General features: G+C 34.7%; 1 protein-coding gene across 1 annotated transcript; it reads left to right on the forward strand.

The window, feature by feature from the left end:
• The first annotated feature begins 12,149 nt into the window (after positions 1-12,149).
• On the forward strand, positions 12,150-12,860 carry LOC148578356 (uncharacterized). The gene has a single exon (XM_088503018.1). It carries the CDS (start codon positions 12,150-12,152, stop codon positions 12,858-12,860), a length of 711 nt encoding a protein of 236 aa, XP_088359144.1.
• The last annotated feature ends 879 nt before the right edge of the window (positions 12,861-13,739 follow it).

Consider the following 13,739-nt stretch of genomic DNA (forward strand, 5'->3'; position numbering starts at 1 on the left):
GAGAAGCTAACACCATCATGTATCCTAATTTAGTTGCCTTGTACAATGCAACCTACATCCAGTCTCCACCACAACAGTGGTAGAATTTTCACTATAGTTAAAATATTACATACACCAATTCCAAAGGATTGACACAATCATTTCTCTCTCAAGTTCTAACCTAACTTGACTTGGTTATGCTAATATCTAACTCTTCACTCTTAGTGCTAACCCAACTAAGAAAGGGGTACCTCACAAGTACTAGATACAAGACAATAGAAACAACCTAAAGAAATCTGAAATCACTCTAGACTTTTCTCTCAAGTGTATCACTCAGCCTTTTATTACTCTTTGGCTTTTTCTTAAGCTCTCTCTTTCAGTCTTTTACCACTCAAGAAATTACAGAAAGATATACATTGAAAATAAAATTACAATCTGTAAAACATGAAGGAGATTAATGCTTCAACAGCCTCTGTTGCTATAGGTTGAACCGGATTGAGCAAACACTGATCAAGTTCTTCATCTTGGCAGAATATTTCTTTCTTTAGATATCACTGTCCAAGACATTGAACCTTCTTAAGAAGCTCTCAATGAAACTCTAACTCTGGTTCTTTCTCCTTATCTTCAGAAGAGAAAAAAATTTTCTTTTGTATCTCCTTGCATGTTGCTGAGTTGCTCTTCTTTCAAGTCAACTCCTCGAGCTGTGTGCTACCAACTTACCATTTCACTCTTTTCAATTAATCCCTAAATTAGGAACTTTGAATCTGAGCCTTTTTGCTTGATCGAAAGCCTCAAGTAAGCATTGAAAAATTTGTTCAATGGTAATCCCAGATCTGAACCCTTGAGCTACAACTTTGTCCCCAAGAAACAATTTTGGCCTTTGATTCACAGAAGTGATTATCAGAAATCACTTTCTCCATTTATCCCAGAATAAAGTAGCAGAGAGTTGGAGAAGGAGTGAAGAAAGTAAATTGTATGCAGATGAAAATAAATCACCTTTAGCTTCTGACTTAGCTAGAATTAGATTGATTTGGGTGATTAGACTTTTGCCTTTTGGATTAAGCTTTCTCTTTCTTTCTTCTATGATGAAATGAGCAAGGAACGAAACTTTCTCTCTCTTCTCTGAATCTAACCGAAAGAAAGAAGTGAATGTTGACTTTGGAGGGTACCACCATGGTAGGATCAACTCGGGCTTAGGTTTGCTTCTTACTATTCAGCCCAAGTAATTTCTTTTATTTTACCATATTTGGGCTTTGTTGGTTAGAGATCCACTACAATTCTTGTTTTTGTTTCCTTCCAATCGGGTTGTTGATTCTTTGGCCTGCAACACTTAATTAAACACAATCAAAATTAATTGGGTGATTAACCTAATAAAATAATGTTTGTCCTCATCAATTATAATTAGTTAATTTCTTAACTCAACAGGAAGACACAATTGAAAGTTGAAGATTTGAATGTGAAAGATTTGATTAGATTTGTTTTGGTTTTCGAATTAAGTTTGAATTTAATGATTAGGTTTTGTTTTATGTTTAGTATATAAGGTTCTCGAAAAACTGGGAGGAGGAGCTTTAGACTTTTTTCCGTTTTTCATACTCTGTTTTTGATTTTGAAGCATGAGCCACTAATCTCCTTGGTTAAGGTTAGAAGTTTTGTTGATTCTTATGGATTAATGTTATAGCTTTTCTATCTTGATTAATGCATTAATGTTTTCTTAAGAAAAAAATTTTGTTCTTCATCCGAAGGATTTGAATGTGTTGAAAAACAATTCTCTTTGACTTGAATTCTCTTAATATCTTGGAAAAGTTAATTAATTGAATTAACCTTGAAAACTTCTACTCATGATTCTTAGGTTTTAAACTTGGACTTGATAAGTGACATCGAATCAACCAAGTTTGGCTCGTGAGAATCGTGTGGTTTTTAAATTAGTGAACGGGCTTAACCTCTTGTCACAATTAGTTAATCAAGAAATTGATAATTGATTAGGATTAGAGAAATTGAATTACTAAGGAATTGGAGTTTAATTACTTATGATTTGCCATAAATACATCATTTCTTGATCAAGGTTAAAAGTGAAAAACGTTTTTTCGAAAGTTTCAATATCTCTGAAACTTTAACTATTTTAAATCATATTTCTTTCTTAATTACTTATGACTTGCTTTTGTTCAATTTATTATTTTTATGCAACTGCTTTGAAACCCTTGATTTTGATTATCTAACTAGAATAATCAATTGATTATTGCTTGCTTAGTCCGTTAATCCTCGTGGGAACCATAACCCACTTTCGTGGTATTACTTGATACGATCTGGTGCACTTGTCGATAGTTTATAGTTTGTAAAATTCGCATCAAGTTTCTGACGCCGTTAAAAATGACTTTATAACTCATGATTAAAGTACTGATGTTATGACTTGGTATATTTTCAATTTATGGATATAATGATTCAAAATTAGTGTTATGTGTGATAATAATTAATTCTTAAATTAGGAGCTTGTCTGATTTCATTCAGATACTGTTTTTGTCTTTGATGGATTAATTTGACCCTATATGCCTTGCTTACTCAAAACTCAAAAGGCAAATTGGTTTGTATTTTTGTGAATTTTATTTTATATGAGTGTTGATTTTGAGATGCAACCAAATCAATGAATAGATGTTGTCAAATACATTACTTTAATGCTTGCATGGTATTTTCTCCTTTTTTTTATTTGTCCTAAATATCAAATCATAAAATTGACATCATTTACAGTTCTACAGTGTATCATCTCTTATGGTCAAATTAAAAGAAGTTATATATCAATTTTTAGGATTCTTGTTCTTCTTCACCAGAGTCTTCTCCATCACACTGTGAAGTTTATCATGTAAAACTTCATCTTGTCTTTGTCTTCATTTTTTAGCTTCTTTTCCTTCATCATGCCACATTTTAGCTAGAGATTTCAACTATTTTTATGACTTCTACATAATTTATTTTGAGCCATTTGATATCAATGACCCATTTACTTTATGATCCACGACTCGTCTTTTTTCCTTATTTGCATTTGAGTTTCTGAAAAAGTTTCCAACTTTGATAAGTGATGGCCTCCCCATTTGTTTGGTATTTTAGTCTCCTGTCGAATGTAAACTATTTGAAGCTTTTATTTTTTGCTTGAGGATTTCACCTCAATTGATGGTTCCAACTTTGAATCTTATTGCTTTGACTTGGTTTTTTTTTTTAAGAAAAAAAAAAGTAAATACATATTGTTGTGTTTGATAACTTTCTATACTTTGTGAAAAAATCTTGTTATACCAAGTTGTTGTTTACTTTAGCATTATAAAGATGATATATTGAATAATTCAGGAGAAGTTTGACTCCTACATCATTACTTGAGGGAGCTCAGTGATTTCAAATTTATAATTGGTCAGATTTGCTATTAATAGATTAGGGTTGGAATTTTGATTCATCTAAAATTGTTTTATGTTGTGTAACTTGTATCTTTAATTTCATGATTTCAATTTTTTTCTATTTCCCAATTAAAGAAGAAACATGATCAATACTCAAATAAAAATGGTCAAATGGATATTTTTTTTTTTTTTTGGAAAAGGGGAGGAGAGTATGTGATTGCAAGAAGCTAATAAGGTAAGTATAAAAAGATTATAATTAGGCTATCAAGTTGATGAGGAATTAAAGGAACAATAATGGATCTTGAGAGATTAATATGTCTTTGGCTAATAGATTAGAATATTTTGGGAGTAAAAGAAAATGAGGAAGAACTTTCAAATAGTTCTAGATGCTTATCATACATACATAGAAGACGTTTTTTAATCAAATAATACAATTTATTCTCGTCTGTTTATTGATCATTCTCCTGACCTATGCATTCAAAAAAAAAAAATCAACAAAACAAATTAAAACTTCTTTTTATAAGGAAAATATATGTTTAAACATTTGCTTAAAGTTTTAATCTTATTTTGTATATTTCTCTTCTATTCAATATTTGATGATTACATTCTTCTCTTAAGCAATTAATTTTTTTGAATGACTAATTTTGTTATTTGTGTTTATTAAAAAGATATCCCAAACTATCATTTATCAGTGTAATCTTTTCATTTCCATTATCTTATTTCTTATTTTGATTATTCTAAATTCTAATTATCCTATTTCTTATTTTGAATATTGTTATTATTGTTATATTTTGTTGTTTTGTTTTATGTTTATTCTGAGTTTGGAAGTGCTTAGTTGCCAATCTTTGATCACATGTACCTTATGTTTATGTTTTTTTTTAATCAAAGAAGTATTACTAATAGTGAGATTGGAAAAAAGATAAATGTAAATAATCTTTTTTTTTTTGTGATTCTCCTACTAACTAATTGAAATTTATGAAGCCGCCTGATTTCAGTTTATCACTTGCGGATGCTGGATATATATGTACTTTTATCATCATATCGATTATGTTCATGAATTTGGTCATGTTGTTGTAGGCACTAGGTCAATTGTCTTTGCTTATTGTCATTCTAATTGAAGTTTCAAGCTAAAACATAGTTTATGACGAGACTACAAATCTTATTTATAGATGAACTATTTTATTGTTTGGATATGTTCTTTTTTTTTTTTAACTCTTTAATTGCAATATGATAAGTTGATTGGATCTGAAACTGTGATATAAAATCTCTTTCCATCATATTGTAGGATTTTCATTATATTCTAAATCTATGATGCCAAAACTTGTGATGTCAAAACTAGGGAGCAATAATAAGTGATGATGTTTTGCTTTGCTAGATACATGTTCCATTTAGGTTTTTGATTCTTTTTTCTTTGTACAAAGTTTGAGCCTTTTTTTTGTCAATCATGTTGTTTGATTATGCTATCAATTTTTTTTTTACATTCACCAAGTGAACTTTTCAGTAGCTCAATTTTGCTTTGTCTTTTATTTATGGAGGCAAATTATGGTTTGTTGATTATATAGTATGTCATTAGTTACCTAATGTTATTTTTTTTTTGAAGAATTATATATTTAATTTATTTTGATTATGAAAAAAGTTTGGTAATAAAAAATTTTCAGCCATAATTATGGAAAAAAATTTTTTACTTTATTTATATAACTTAACAACAGTTTTATTTTTTATCTCACTCTCCTATCAATCCACTTATCATATTCTTATCAGCCCCGACCCATTTATTAATGATATTAATTATAATATCATATCCCTTTTATAATCAATACTTAATATTTTCTTTTATAATTTGATTTTTATATTTAAGAAAACAATAAAAACTAATAATAATTATAAAGAACGGTATTGATAATTTGTATTAAATGAGTTAATTGTAATTGATTCTTTGTTTCCGTTAAGTCATTTATCATCATTTAATCGAGATGCGAAACCTGAAAGCTACCATAATATGGTTTTGTTTCCGTTCATTCAATTACTTTCATTCAAAAATCACAACTCTAATACCATTGCAAGTACAATTAGGATAGGCCAATGAATTTTACAAGAAATCGCCTTTATCATTACAAATAGTATGACATTTGAATTCATCCGATGAGAGTGTTGCTAGTCAACCAATTTTTGAGAATATGAAAAATCACACTAGTTTTGATGAGGTATGATAATAAACTAATTTTTTTTGTGTGCTTTTATGTGCATTTATAATTATACTGTACTAATTAAGTTCATACACATAACATTCATAAGTTTATATACATAACATCCATAATTACATACGACTAACATCTAAAAAATAAATTCATGTTTATTAGATATTACATCCATACACATATCATTTTTTAGTTACTGCATAAGTAACACCAAATTAACACAAATATTTTTAAATTTTATCATAATTGAATTTGAAAAAATGTCAAATTTTTAAATTAATTTATTCTATTGATAAATTTACTCATAATATCCATATTTTCATATTAATAATAACATCTATAATTTTGTACTGATAATATTCATAATTTCATACATATGATGTCTATAATTAATAAATTTTTATAATTAATATTACCAAATTTTAAACTATGCCTCTTATTGTATTTTTTAAATTATCTCATATGTGCACTAATTGTAAGACCCAAAACCTTTGAAAAAGGGCTATCATTAGCTAATTTCAAATTCAGTATGTCTGTAGCTTTAATTTCAGAAATTTCTCTATTAAAAAAATTAAAGTAAGTTTTGATTTATTGAATTTGAAATAAATTGAGATTATTATCCAATTTTACAATTATTGGATTACTTCCTTTATTTGCATTATAAAGTTGGTAGTTATGAAATAATACGAATTTTATATATGATTCGGATTAAATAATTAGTATTTTAAATGTTAATACTACTGTTTTGGAAAAATAGAGAAATTTAATATATTATTTCTAATTATTTGATTTGGGCATTTCATTGAAAATAATTTGTAAAATTGGTGAGCAAATAGTATTTTCTATATACTAGTGTTGGATTTGATTTGGATTTCAATTATTATATTATTCCCAAGTTTATTTGAAATTACTAAAATGCCCCTAACCCTAATTTTTGAAAACGAAACCCTAACCCTAAAACCCTACCAGGTTACCCGTTGCTTCCCCCCATGCCCCAGTAGCCAAACACACACAGTTTCCCCAACTAAATGAAAGAAAGAAAGAATGGGTTAGGAGGAAACGGGAAGAGAGGCAGAGAGGAAGAGATCCGGGGGAAAAAGGGAGATCGGGAAGGAGGGGACTGCGTGCAGTCGTCAGTGCCGCGCCACTGCTCCGTCGTTGTCGCGCCATACCACCACCGCAGTAGAAGGGCCGAGGAGAGAGAGAGTGACGCATTCGAAGAGAGGAGAAGGGAGAGGATGCCGCGCTGCCACCGCCGCCGTTTGGTCCAGCCACGAGCTGCTGTCGGAATCGTGCGAGGAGGAGCGCGACATACTGCGCGGAGTTGCGCCGCCGTGTGTTGTCGCCGTCGTCTCGGACTACTGCCGCCAGAGCCGCCACGAAGGAGAGCAAGAGGCAGAGAGCTCGCGGTGGGGGAAGGGCCAGGCGCCGCTGTGCTATGGAACAGAGTGAGCCGCGCCGGCGCTGTTGGGGTCTCACCGCCGCCAGAGAAGGGTCCAGGCCGCCGCTAATGGAACTAGCCGAAACTGTTTCGGGGTTTTGCCACTCATTCAAATCCTGCTCTATTTTGGTTAGTGCCGTCATCATTGTTCTGGCCGCCGGAGAACTCTGCCGTTGATCCACTGGAGCTTCTGGCCGAGCCTCAACCGCCGGAAACGCCGCTGCCGCCACCGAACTCCACTGCCGATAAGGCTTTTAAGTTGAGTTTCCCTTCTGTTGAGTTTCCTGGAACTTCATCGTCACTGCGTGTGGTTCAGATCGCCGCTGCTGCTTGGGGCTGACTACCGGGTTGCCGCCGAACCGGTTCGAAGACCGCCGCTGTTTCGGTTCAACCGTTCCTTCTTCGGTTCGGTAAGCGTTTCGATTTGAAAGCCCTTTAGTTGCTGTTCTGTTATCATACGCTGAGGTTTGTGGCGTTAATTGCTATACGATTGAGTTTTCGTTGTTGTATGTTGCGATTAGAGTTGTTGAGGCCGTTGCGAAAGTGGCTTGGAACCGAGGTTTTGGCTGCCGGGATTTTGATTATTGACCTCGGGTCGAGGCAAAAAGGATTCTGTGATGAGTTTGGGCTATGGTTTTGCGTTCTGAGGTAGGGACGCTTTCCAAAAACTATATTTTATATGTTGGAATTATTACATATGGATACTGTTGTGAGACAATTTTGTATTTGGTGATGATATCAGCCTTATGTATTATTGATTGTCTCAAATGATTATGAATGTTTGCTTGGCTGGATTGTTGTGTGTTTTTATGAAATGCAATGTTTTGAAGTTGATTCTTTAAAGGTCTGAAATATGAGTTTAATCCGTTGAGGATTGATTTGAATTGAGTTAATTAGTTTGATGACGTGAAAATTCGAATGCACTTTTGAATTCAGCCTGGTTTACTTTAATTGACTTGATCTTGGACAAATGATTTGTTACTGAATCGTTTCTTTAAAGCTTTGGAAATGAGTTAAATCGGTTGATATTGAGTTGACTTTGAAATGGTTTTCTTGAGATATGCCACTGAGGCGACTGTTGGATTTAGCTTGCTTTAAATTGATTTCTGGTTTGAGCTATTGAAAAGGAATGAGAAACAGTTTAGTTGGGACCCGAACCGGGTGGCAAAAGTCCAAGTTTTAGGGGAGGTGCTGCCGAAAATTCTACAAAATCCCAGTCTTGTTTAAAAAGTTATTTAAAAAGGATTGGATTTGAGAAGTTGTATTATTTGATTTATTAAGAGAATATTTATATTTTCAAGCTTAATTTATTTAGTGAACTTTATGCCTTGAGTTTGACTTATTTAGAAATGAACTATTTTTACCGTTTGAATCACTGAAGGAAAGAATGATGCTCTAATATTGATTTTAATATAAAAAGGAGCTTTTAGTGATTTCAAAGGAATCTAGTCTTTTGATTGAGTAATTAAGTTTGAGGCATTTTGGAAGAGTTAGAAAAATAGATTCCAAAAAGAAACCTGAAAGTGGTTTGATTCAAATGAACCGGTTCCTTTTCAAATGAGTTGATTTTTGGACTGGGTTGGAACTTGTGATTTTGTATGGTCGGTTTCATAATAAATTCAGTTTTATTTACTTGAACCGAGAATCCATGATTTTAAGAGTTTCAATGAATTTTAAGAAATTGATATAGGTTGACCTTCCCTAAAAACTTGAGACTCTGCCGAGAAACTTTTGTTATGAAATTCCATTGTTGTATGGGTGATTTTGAATACTTTGAAATAAATCCTTAACTTGCCATGGTTTTGGAAGTTTTGGAAAGAGAATGCCGAGAGTGGCTTTGTTTTAAAAAGGGAACTCACTTTGAGTAAATTTGGCTTATGAGCCTGAGATGATTTGAGAAACGAGATTTCTAAAGCCAAGGCTGAAAAGAGTTGAAACTTGATTTCAAAGTGAAGCGATTTGAGAAAAAGTGATTTATGGCTTAAATGCCGGTTTTATGAATTTGATGATGTTGGATGGTGGAAGTGCTATTTTGTTATGGGCCGGAATGGCTGTGTATGATTATGAATATTGGCTGGTTCTGGATTGAACCGTGAGCCGGAATGGCTGTGTATGATATTGATTTATGGCTGATTGCCGAATGAGTTATGGGCCGTATGGCTGACTATGAATTATGAATTTAAGCCGGATGGCTGAGATGGATGTTGATCCATGGCTGGGACTGAATGAATATATGCTTGAGATACCTGGGTAGTAGCAAGGGTTGTGGTTCATCCCACTTGCTCCAGGTTAGAGACTGTGACGCCTGGATAGTAGCGGTAGTAGTGGTGATTCCACTCGCTCCAGGTTGAGCTTTTAAACACCCGCCTAGGTAGTAGCCGCAGTAGTGGTTATTCCACTAGCTCTGGGTTGAGCGGGTAGTAGCAATGGGGTTGTAGCTCAAACCTACTTGCTCCGCGATGGGTGTTTCTATCCATGGTTAGCTACCAGGACGTGTCGGGTTGGCTATATAACCGACAGATGATATCATCAGCCACTAGGGACAAGCATGCATCATATACATTTATGTGACATTATTTGGGTGTACATATTATACTTGGTTTGCCTATGTGATTAATTGCTAACTGTTCTACTTGCAATAACTGTTTGTTTGTGCTTGCATCTTCCTATTTGTGTTTGCTATTGGGACTCTATTGAACTGTGGTGATTGGTTGTTGTTGGATTGTTTGGGCCTAGGGCCGTGGTTGGAATGAGATGAACTGATGGTTGATTTCGGTTTTGTGTTTCTGGTTTGGAATAAAATATGAAAGGCTATTTTGGTTCCGCATAGATAAACCGTTTTGAAAGGCTTTTGAGTTTTTAAAAATTGAACAGTTCTTCTTTCAGAAAAGATTTTTGACTTTACTTTTATTGTAAACCGTTGTTTTTGAAAAGAGGCATAAGTCAGTTATTAATCACTGGTACGATTTATCTTCACGTATTCTATTATAGTAATTCCCAAAAATCCTCTACTGAGAACCCTTTCGAGGATGATGTTCTCACCCCCCTACATTTTTCCCCTTTCAGGATATGGGCGCAGAAGTTACGAAGAGTTTATTTAGTTGTTGTTGAGATGCTCTGTATTGTTTTAGTTATGGTTTATTGAACCCTCGCCATTATCTTGATATATTCTTTAAGAGGGATAGGAATTGTATTGGATAATGATTGTAATATTATATATGTATATATATGGATGTACTCTTTATGAGTTTTGTAAGTTGTATGGTATCTATGGATGTATGTTATCGGAAGAAAGTATTTTGGGAGCGGTTTCACAGTTTAAAGTTTTAAACAGGCTCATATTTTAATATTAAATAGTATAAGTGTTGTCGTAATGTCCGAGCTATCAGAGAAGCGCAGCCGGAAGTGTGAACTTTGGTAGTTAGGGTGTTACACTAATAAGTCATGATTTTAATTATTTTAATATTTTTTATTTAATATTCATATGTATGCTTATTTATTGATTTTAATATGACGAGTTAATAATTTTTTAAAAAATTTATTTTTTAATTTTTGTTTATATTTTATATTTTATTTTTTATTTTCTAATAGTTTATATGTAAAATATGAGTTGTATAGTAGAAGTTGTTAAAATTTTTTAATTTAACCTCCGTAATTTTTGTTGAGAAATTGCATTTTAATGGGTAATAATGTGATTGAGGGATGTTAGGGATTTGATTTGGGAGAAACTGAAATTAATTTTGAAAAAAAAACATTAATGACTTTAAGTACGCATAAAAAGGTGAGAGTACGAGGAGTACGTACTCTTTTAAATTGCTCTATTAGGGTTTTTTAGTGCCCTGTTAGGGTTTCTTAACGGAGTTTCTACTGCCGTTAAGGCTACATTGTCAACGTCAATTAAATCTCAATACAAGTCTACATAATCTGCATGGCTGAGACAACGAGGGATGAAGGTTAGACCAAAGAAGACAATCGGAAAGGAGGTAGGAATGTGATTCTACTGGAAGAGGCAGACATATCAAAAGGTATTAACGCTTGCTCCAATAGTCTCTATGGCAGACTCTTTGCTTCCAAAACTTTCTCAGTTGGAACCATGGAGAATGCTTTAAAGGCTATATGGGGAAACCTGGAAGGATTTAGCGTGAGTGACAAAGGGGATAATTCCTTCCAATTCTTTTTTAATAAAGAAGTGGATGTCTTGCGTGTTGAACGTGGTTCTCCATGTCTATTCAAAGATTATGTGCTCCATGTCAAGAGATGGAAGGAAATATGATGAAGAGATTATTTCTAATTTTCCAGTTGGGTTCAATTTTGGGATTTGCCAGAATCGTTTAAAACCCTCGAAGTTGGACGTAAATTGGGAGAGAAATTGGGCACAGTGTTGGAGGTAGGTAAATTTTAGATGTGAGGCAGAGAAACTAGAATTGTGAAGGCCAAAATCAATATTGATGCTGCCAAGCAAGTGAGAGATCAGTTAATGGTGACAGGACCTAATAAAAAGGAGGTAGAAGTGGCACTGCGCTATGAGAGACTTGGAAAGTTCTGTACTTATTGCGCAAAATTGAGGCACGAGGGTGAAAAACTGCATGATCTGCTGAATGACACAGAGAGTGATATGGTAAAAGAGGATGACATTGGCAAATGGGTTAAAGCCAGCCAAGTGAGAACGGGAATCAACTCTGAAGGAGAAAGAACATTCAACAACTCAACCCAAAATCATAATAAGGCCACTCAACGTAAGAAAAAACCGGTCTTAAACGGCTTATTGGAAGAATTTGCAGGGATGTCAATGCAAGAAGGGAAACAAAGTTTGAAATCACAAGAAACTGGTAACAGGGCAGCACCTGAGTCACCTCAATCAGCCAATTCTAGAACAGAATGCATGGAGGTTATCATAGCTGGTCAGTCCAATACCAAGGAGGATGAAGGATAGCTTATGCAATTCGCTATTGGGCAATGTCTTACCACAGAGAAAGGTAGGAAGTGGAAAAGGTTAGCAAGACAAGGTGCTGCAGAGTCAGATACTAAAAATGAACCCAAAAGAAGGTTGATGAGTGGTATAGCTGAAGGATCTACAAAGAAAGCAAGAACAGAGGATGAAGATGCAGTTGAACAGATGATGGAGGGTGCCAGCCTACAAATGGTACCCAAGGCGCTATGAGAACTATAGTTTGGAATTGTCGGGGTTTGGGGAGACCCCTGACAATTCACACCTTAAAAGGGATCTGTAAATCCCACTCCCCCGAGATTGTGTTTATAAGTGAAACAAAGAACCAATCTCGTCAGGTGGAAGCAAAACTTCAGGTATACGGCTACGAAAATTGGCATATTGTTAACCCGGCAGAAGTGGCAGGAGGACTTGTGCTAGCTTGGAAGGACAGTATCAGTGTTCAAATTATTAGCAGTGGAGAATTCTTTGTGGCAGCCGAAATTAAGAAAGTCGGAAGCAGTGAGGTATGGGCGTTCATTGGTGTCCATTTGAGTTGTTCAGAACAAATTCGATCCTTACAGTTTGAGGAGCTTACAACAATGAGCCAACACCTGGAAGGAAAAGTGGTAATAGCAGGCGATTTTAATGCTATAACAAGCCAAGCCAAAAAGGAGGGTGGAGGCCAAAAATCAGCAACCACCATTGCAACATTCACTAATTTTATTGACAGTAACGAATTAGTGGATATTGGAATGGTGGGGTGCCCTTTCACGTGGACAAATCGAAGACAAGGAGAAGATTTAGTGAAGGAGAGGCTTGACCGCTATTTAGTTAGGATGGAATGGAAGTTGAAGTTTGCGAATGCAATGGTGCACAGGCTCACAGAGTCAGGCTCGGATCATGCTCCAATTTTGATGGAAATCGAACCTCAATCCTGACATAGTAAAGGGCGGTTTAAATACTAGGAACATTGGTGTGGAGAAGAGGATGTCAAGAGAATTGTCAGTGAAGTGTGGAGAATGGAAGTTGTAGGCTCGGCTATGTTCTCCTTGGCTCAAAAGTTGAAAGTTTGCAGACATAGACTAGTTCAATGGTAGAAAACTCACAAAGCAAACTCCCGGAAAGAAATTGAGGACCTTCAAGCTAAACTAGAGGAGTTGCGGGCGGCTGAAATCAATGGGGAGAAGAGGTTACCAGTTTGGAGGAGAAGTTGGAGCTGGCATATTTGAAAGAAGAAAGCTATTGGCGAGAAAAATCTAGAGTCAAGTGGCTAAAAGAAGGAGATCAGAACACTAGATTCTTTCACCAGAAATTTCAATCAAGGATGCGAAGGAACAGAATTTGGAGATTAGTGGGGAGGGACAATGAGATTGCATCGAAACCGGAGGATATTGCAAAGGTAGCTGAAGACTACTTTTGCGATATTTTTACTTCTTCTTGTTCGGCTGATCCGAATCCATACTTAGAGGATTTGGACTTCCATGAACCATAGGCTCCAAAGGCCAATAACTATGGACGAGGTCAAAAGAACTACATTTAGTGTTCATGCTCAGAGTGCTCCTGGTGATGACGGGTTTACAGCTAAGTTTTTTTTCACTTTTTCTGGGATATAGTTGGAGGTGATGTTTTTAAGGCAGTGAGAAGTTTCTTTCACAGTGGCAGAATTCTAAAAAACTTCAATCATACTCAAATTTGTTTGATTCCAAAGGTGCCAGATGCCAGTGACATGACTCAGGTACGACCGATTAGTTTGTCTTCAGTTATGTATAAAATTATTTTTAAAGTTATGGTGCACCGATTACAAGGTATTATGAATA

This window comes from Arachis ipaensis, chromosome B1, assembly GCF_059453495.1.
Source record: "Arachis ipaensis isolate K30076 ecotype BB chromosome B1, ASM5945349v1, whole genome shotgun sequence".
NCBI classification, from domain to species: domain Eukaryota; kingdom Viridiplantae; phylum Streptophyta; class Magnoliopsida; order Fabales; family Fabaceae; genus Arachis; species Arachis ipaensis.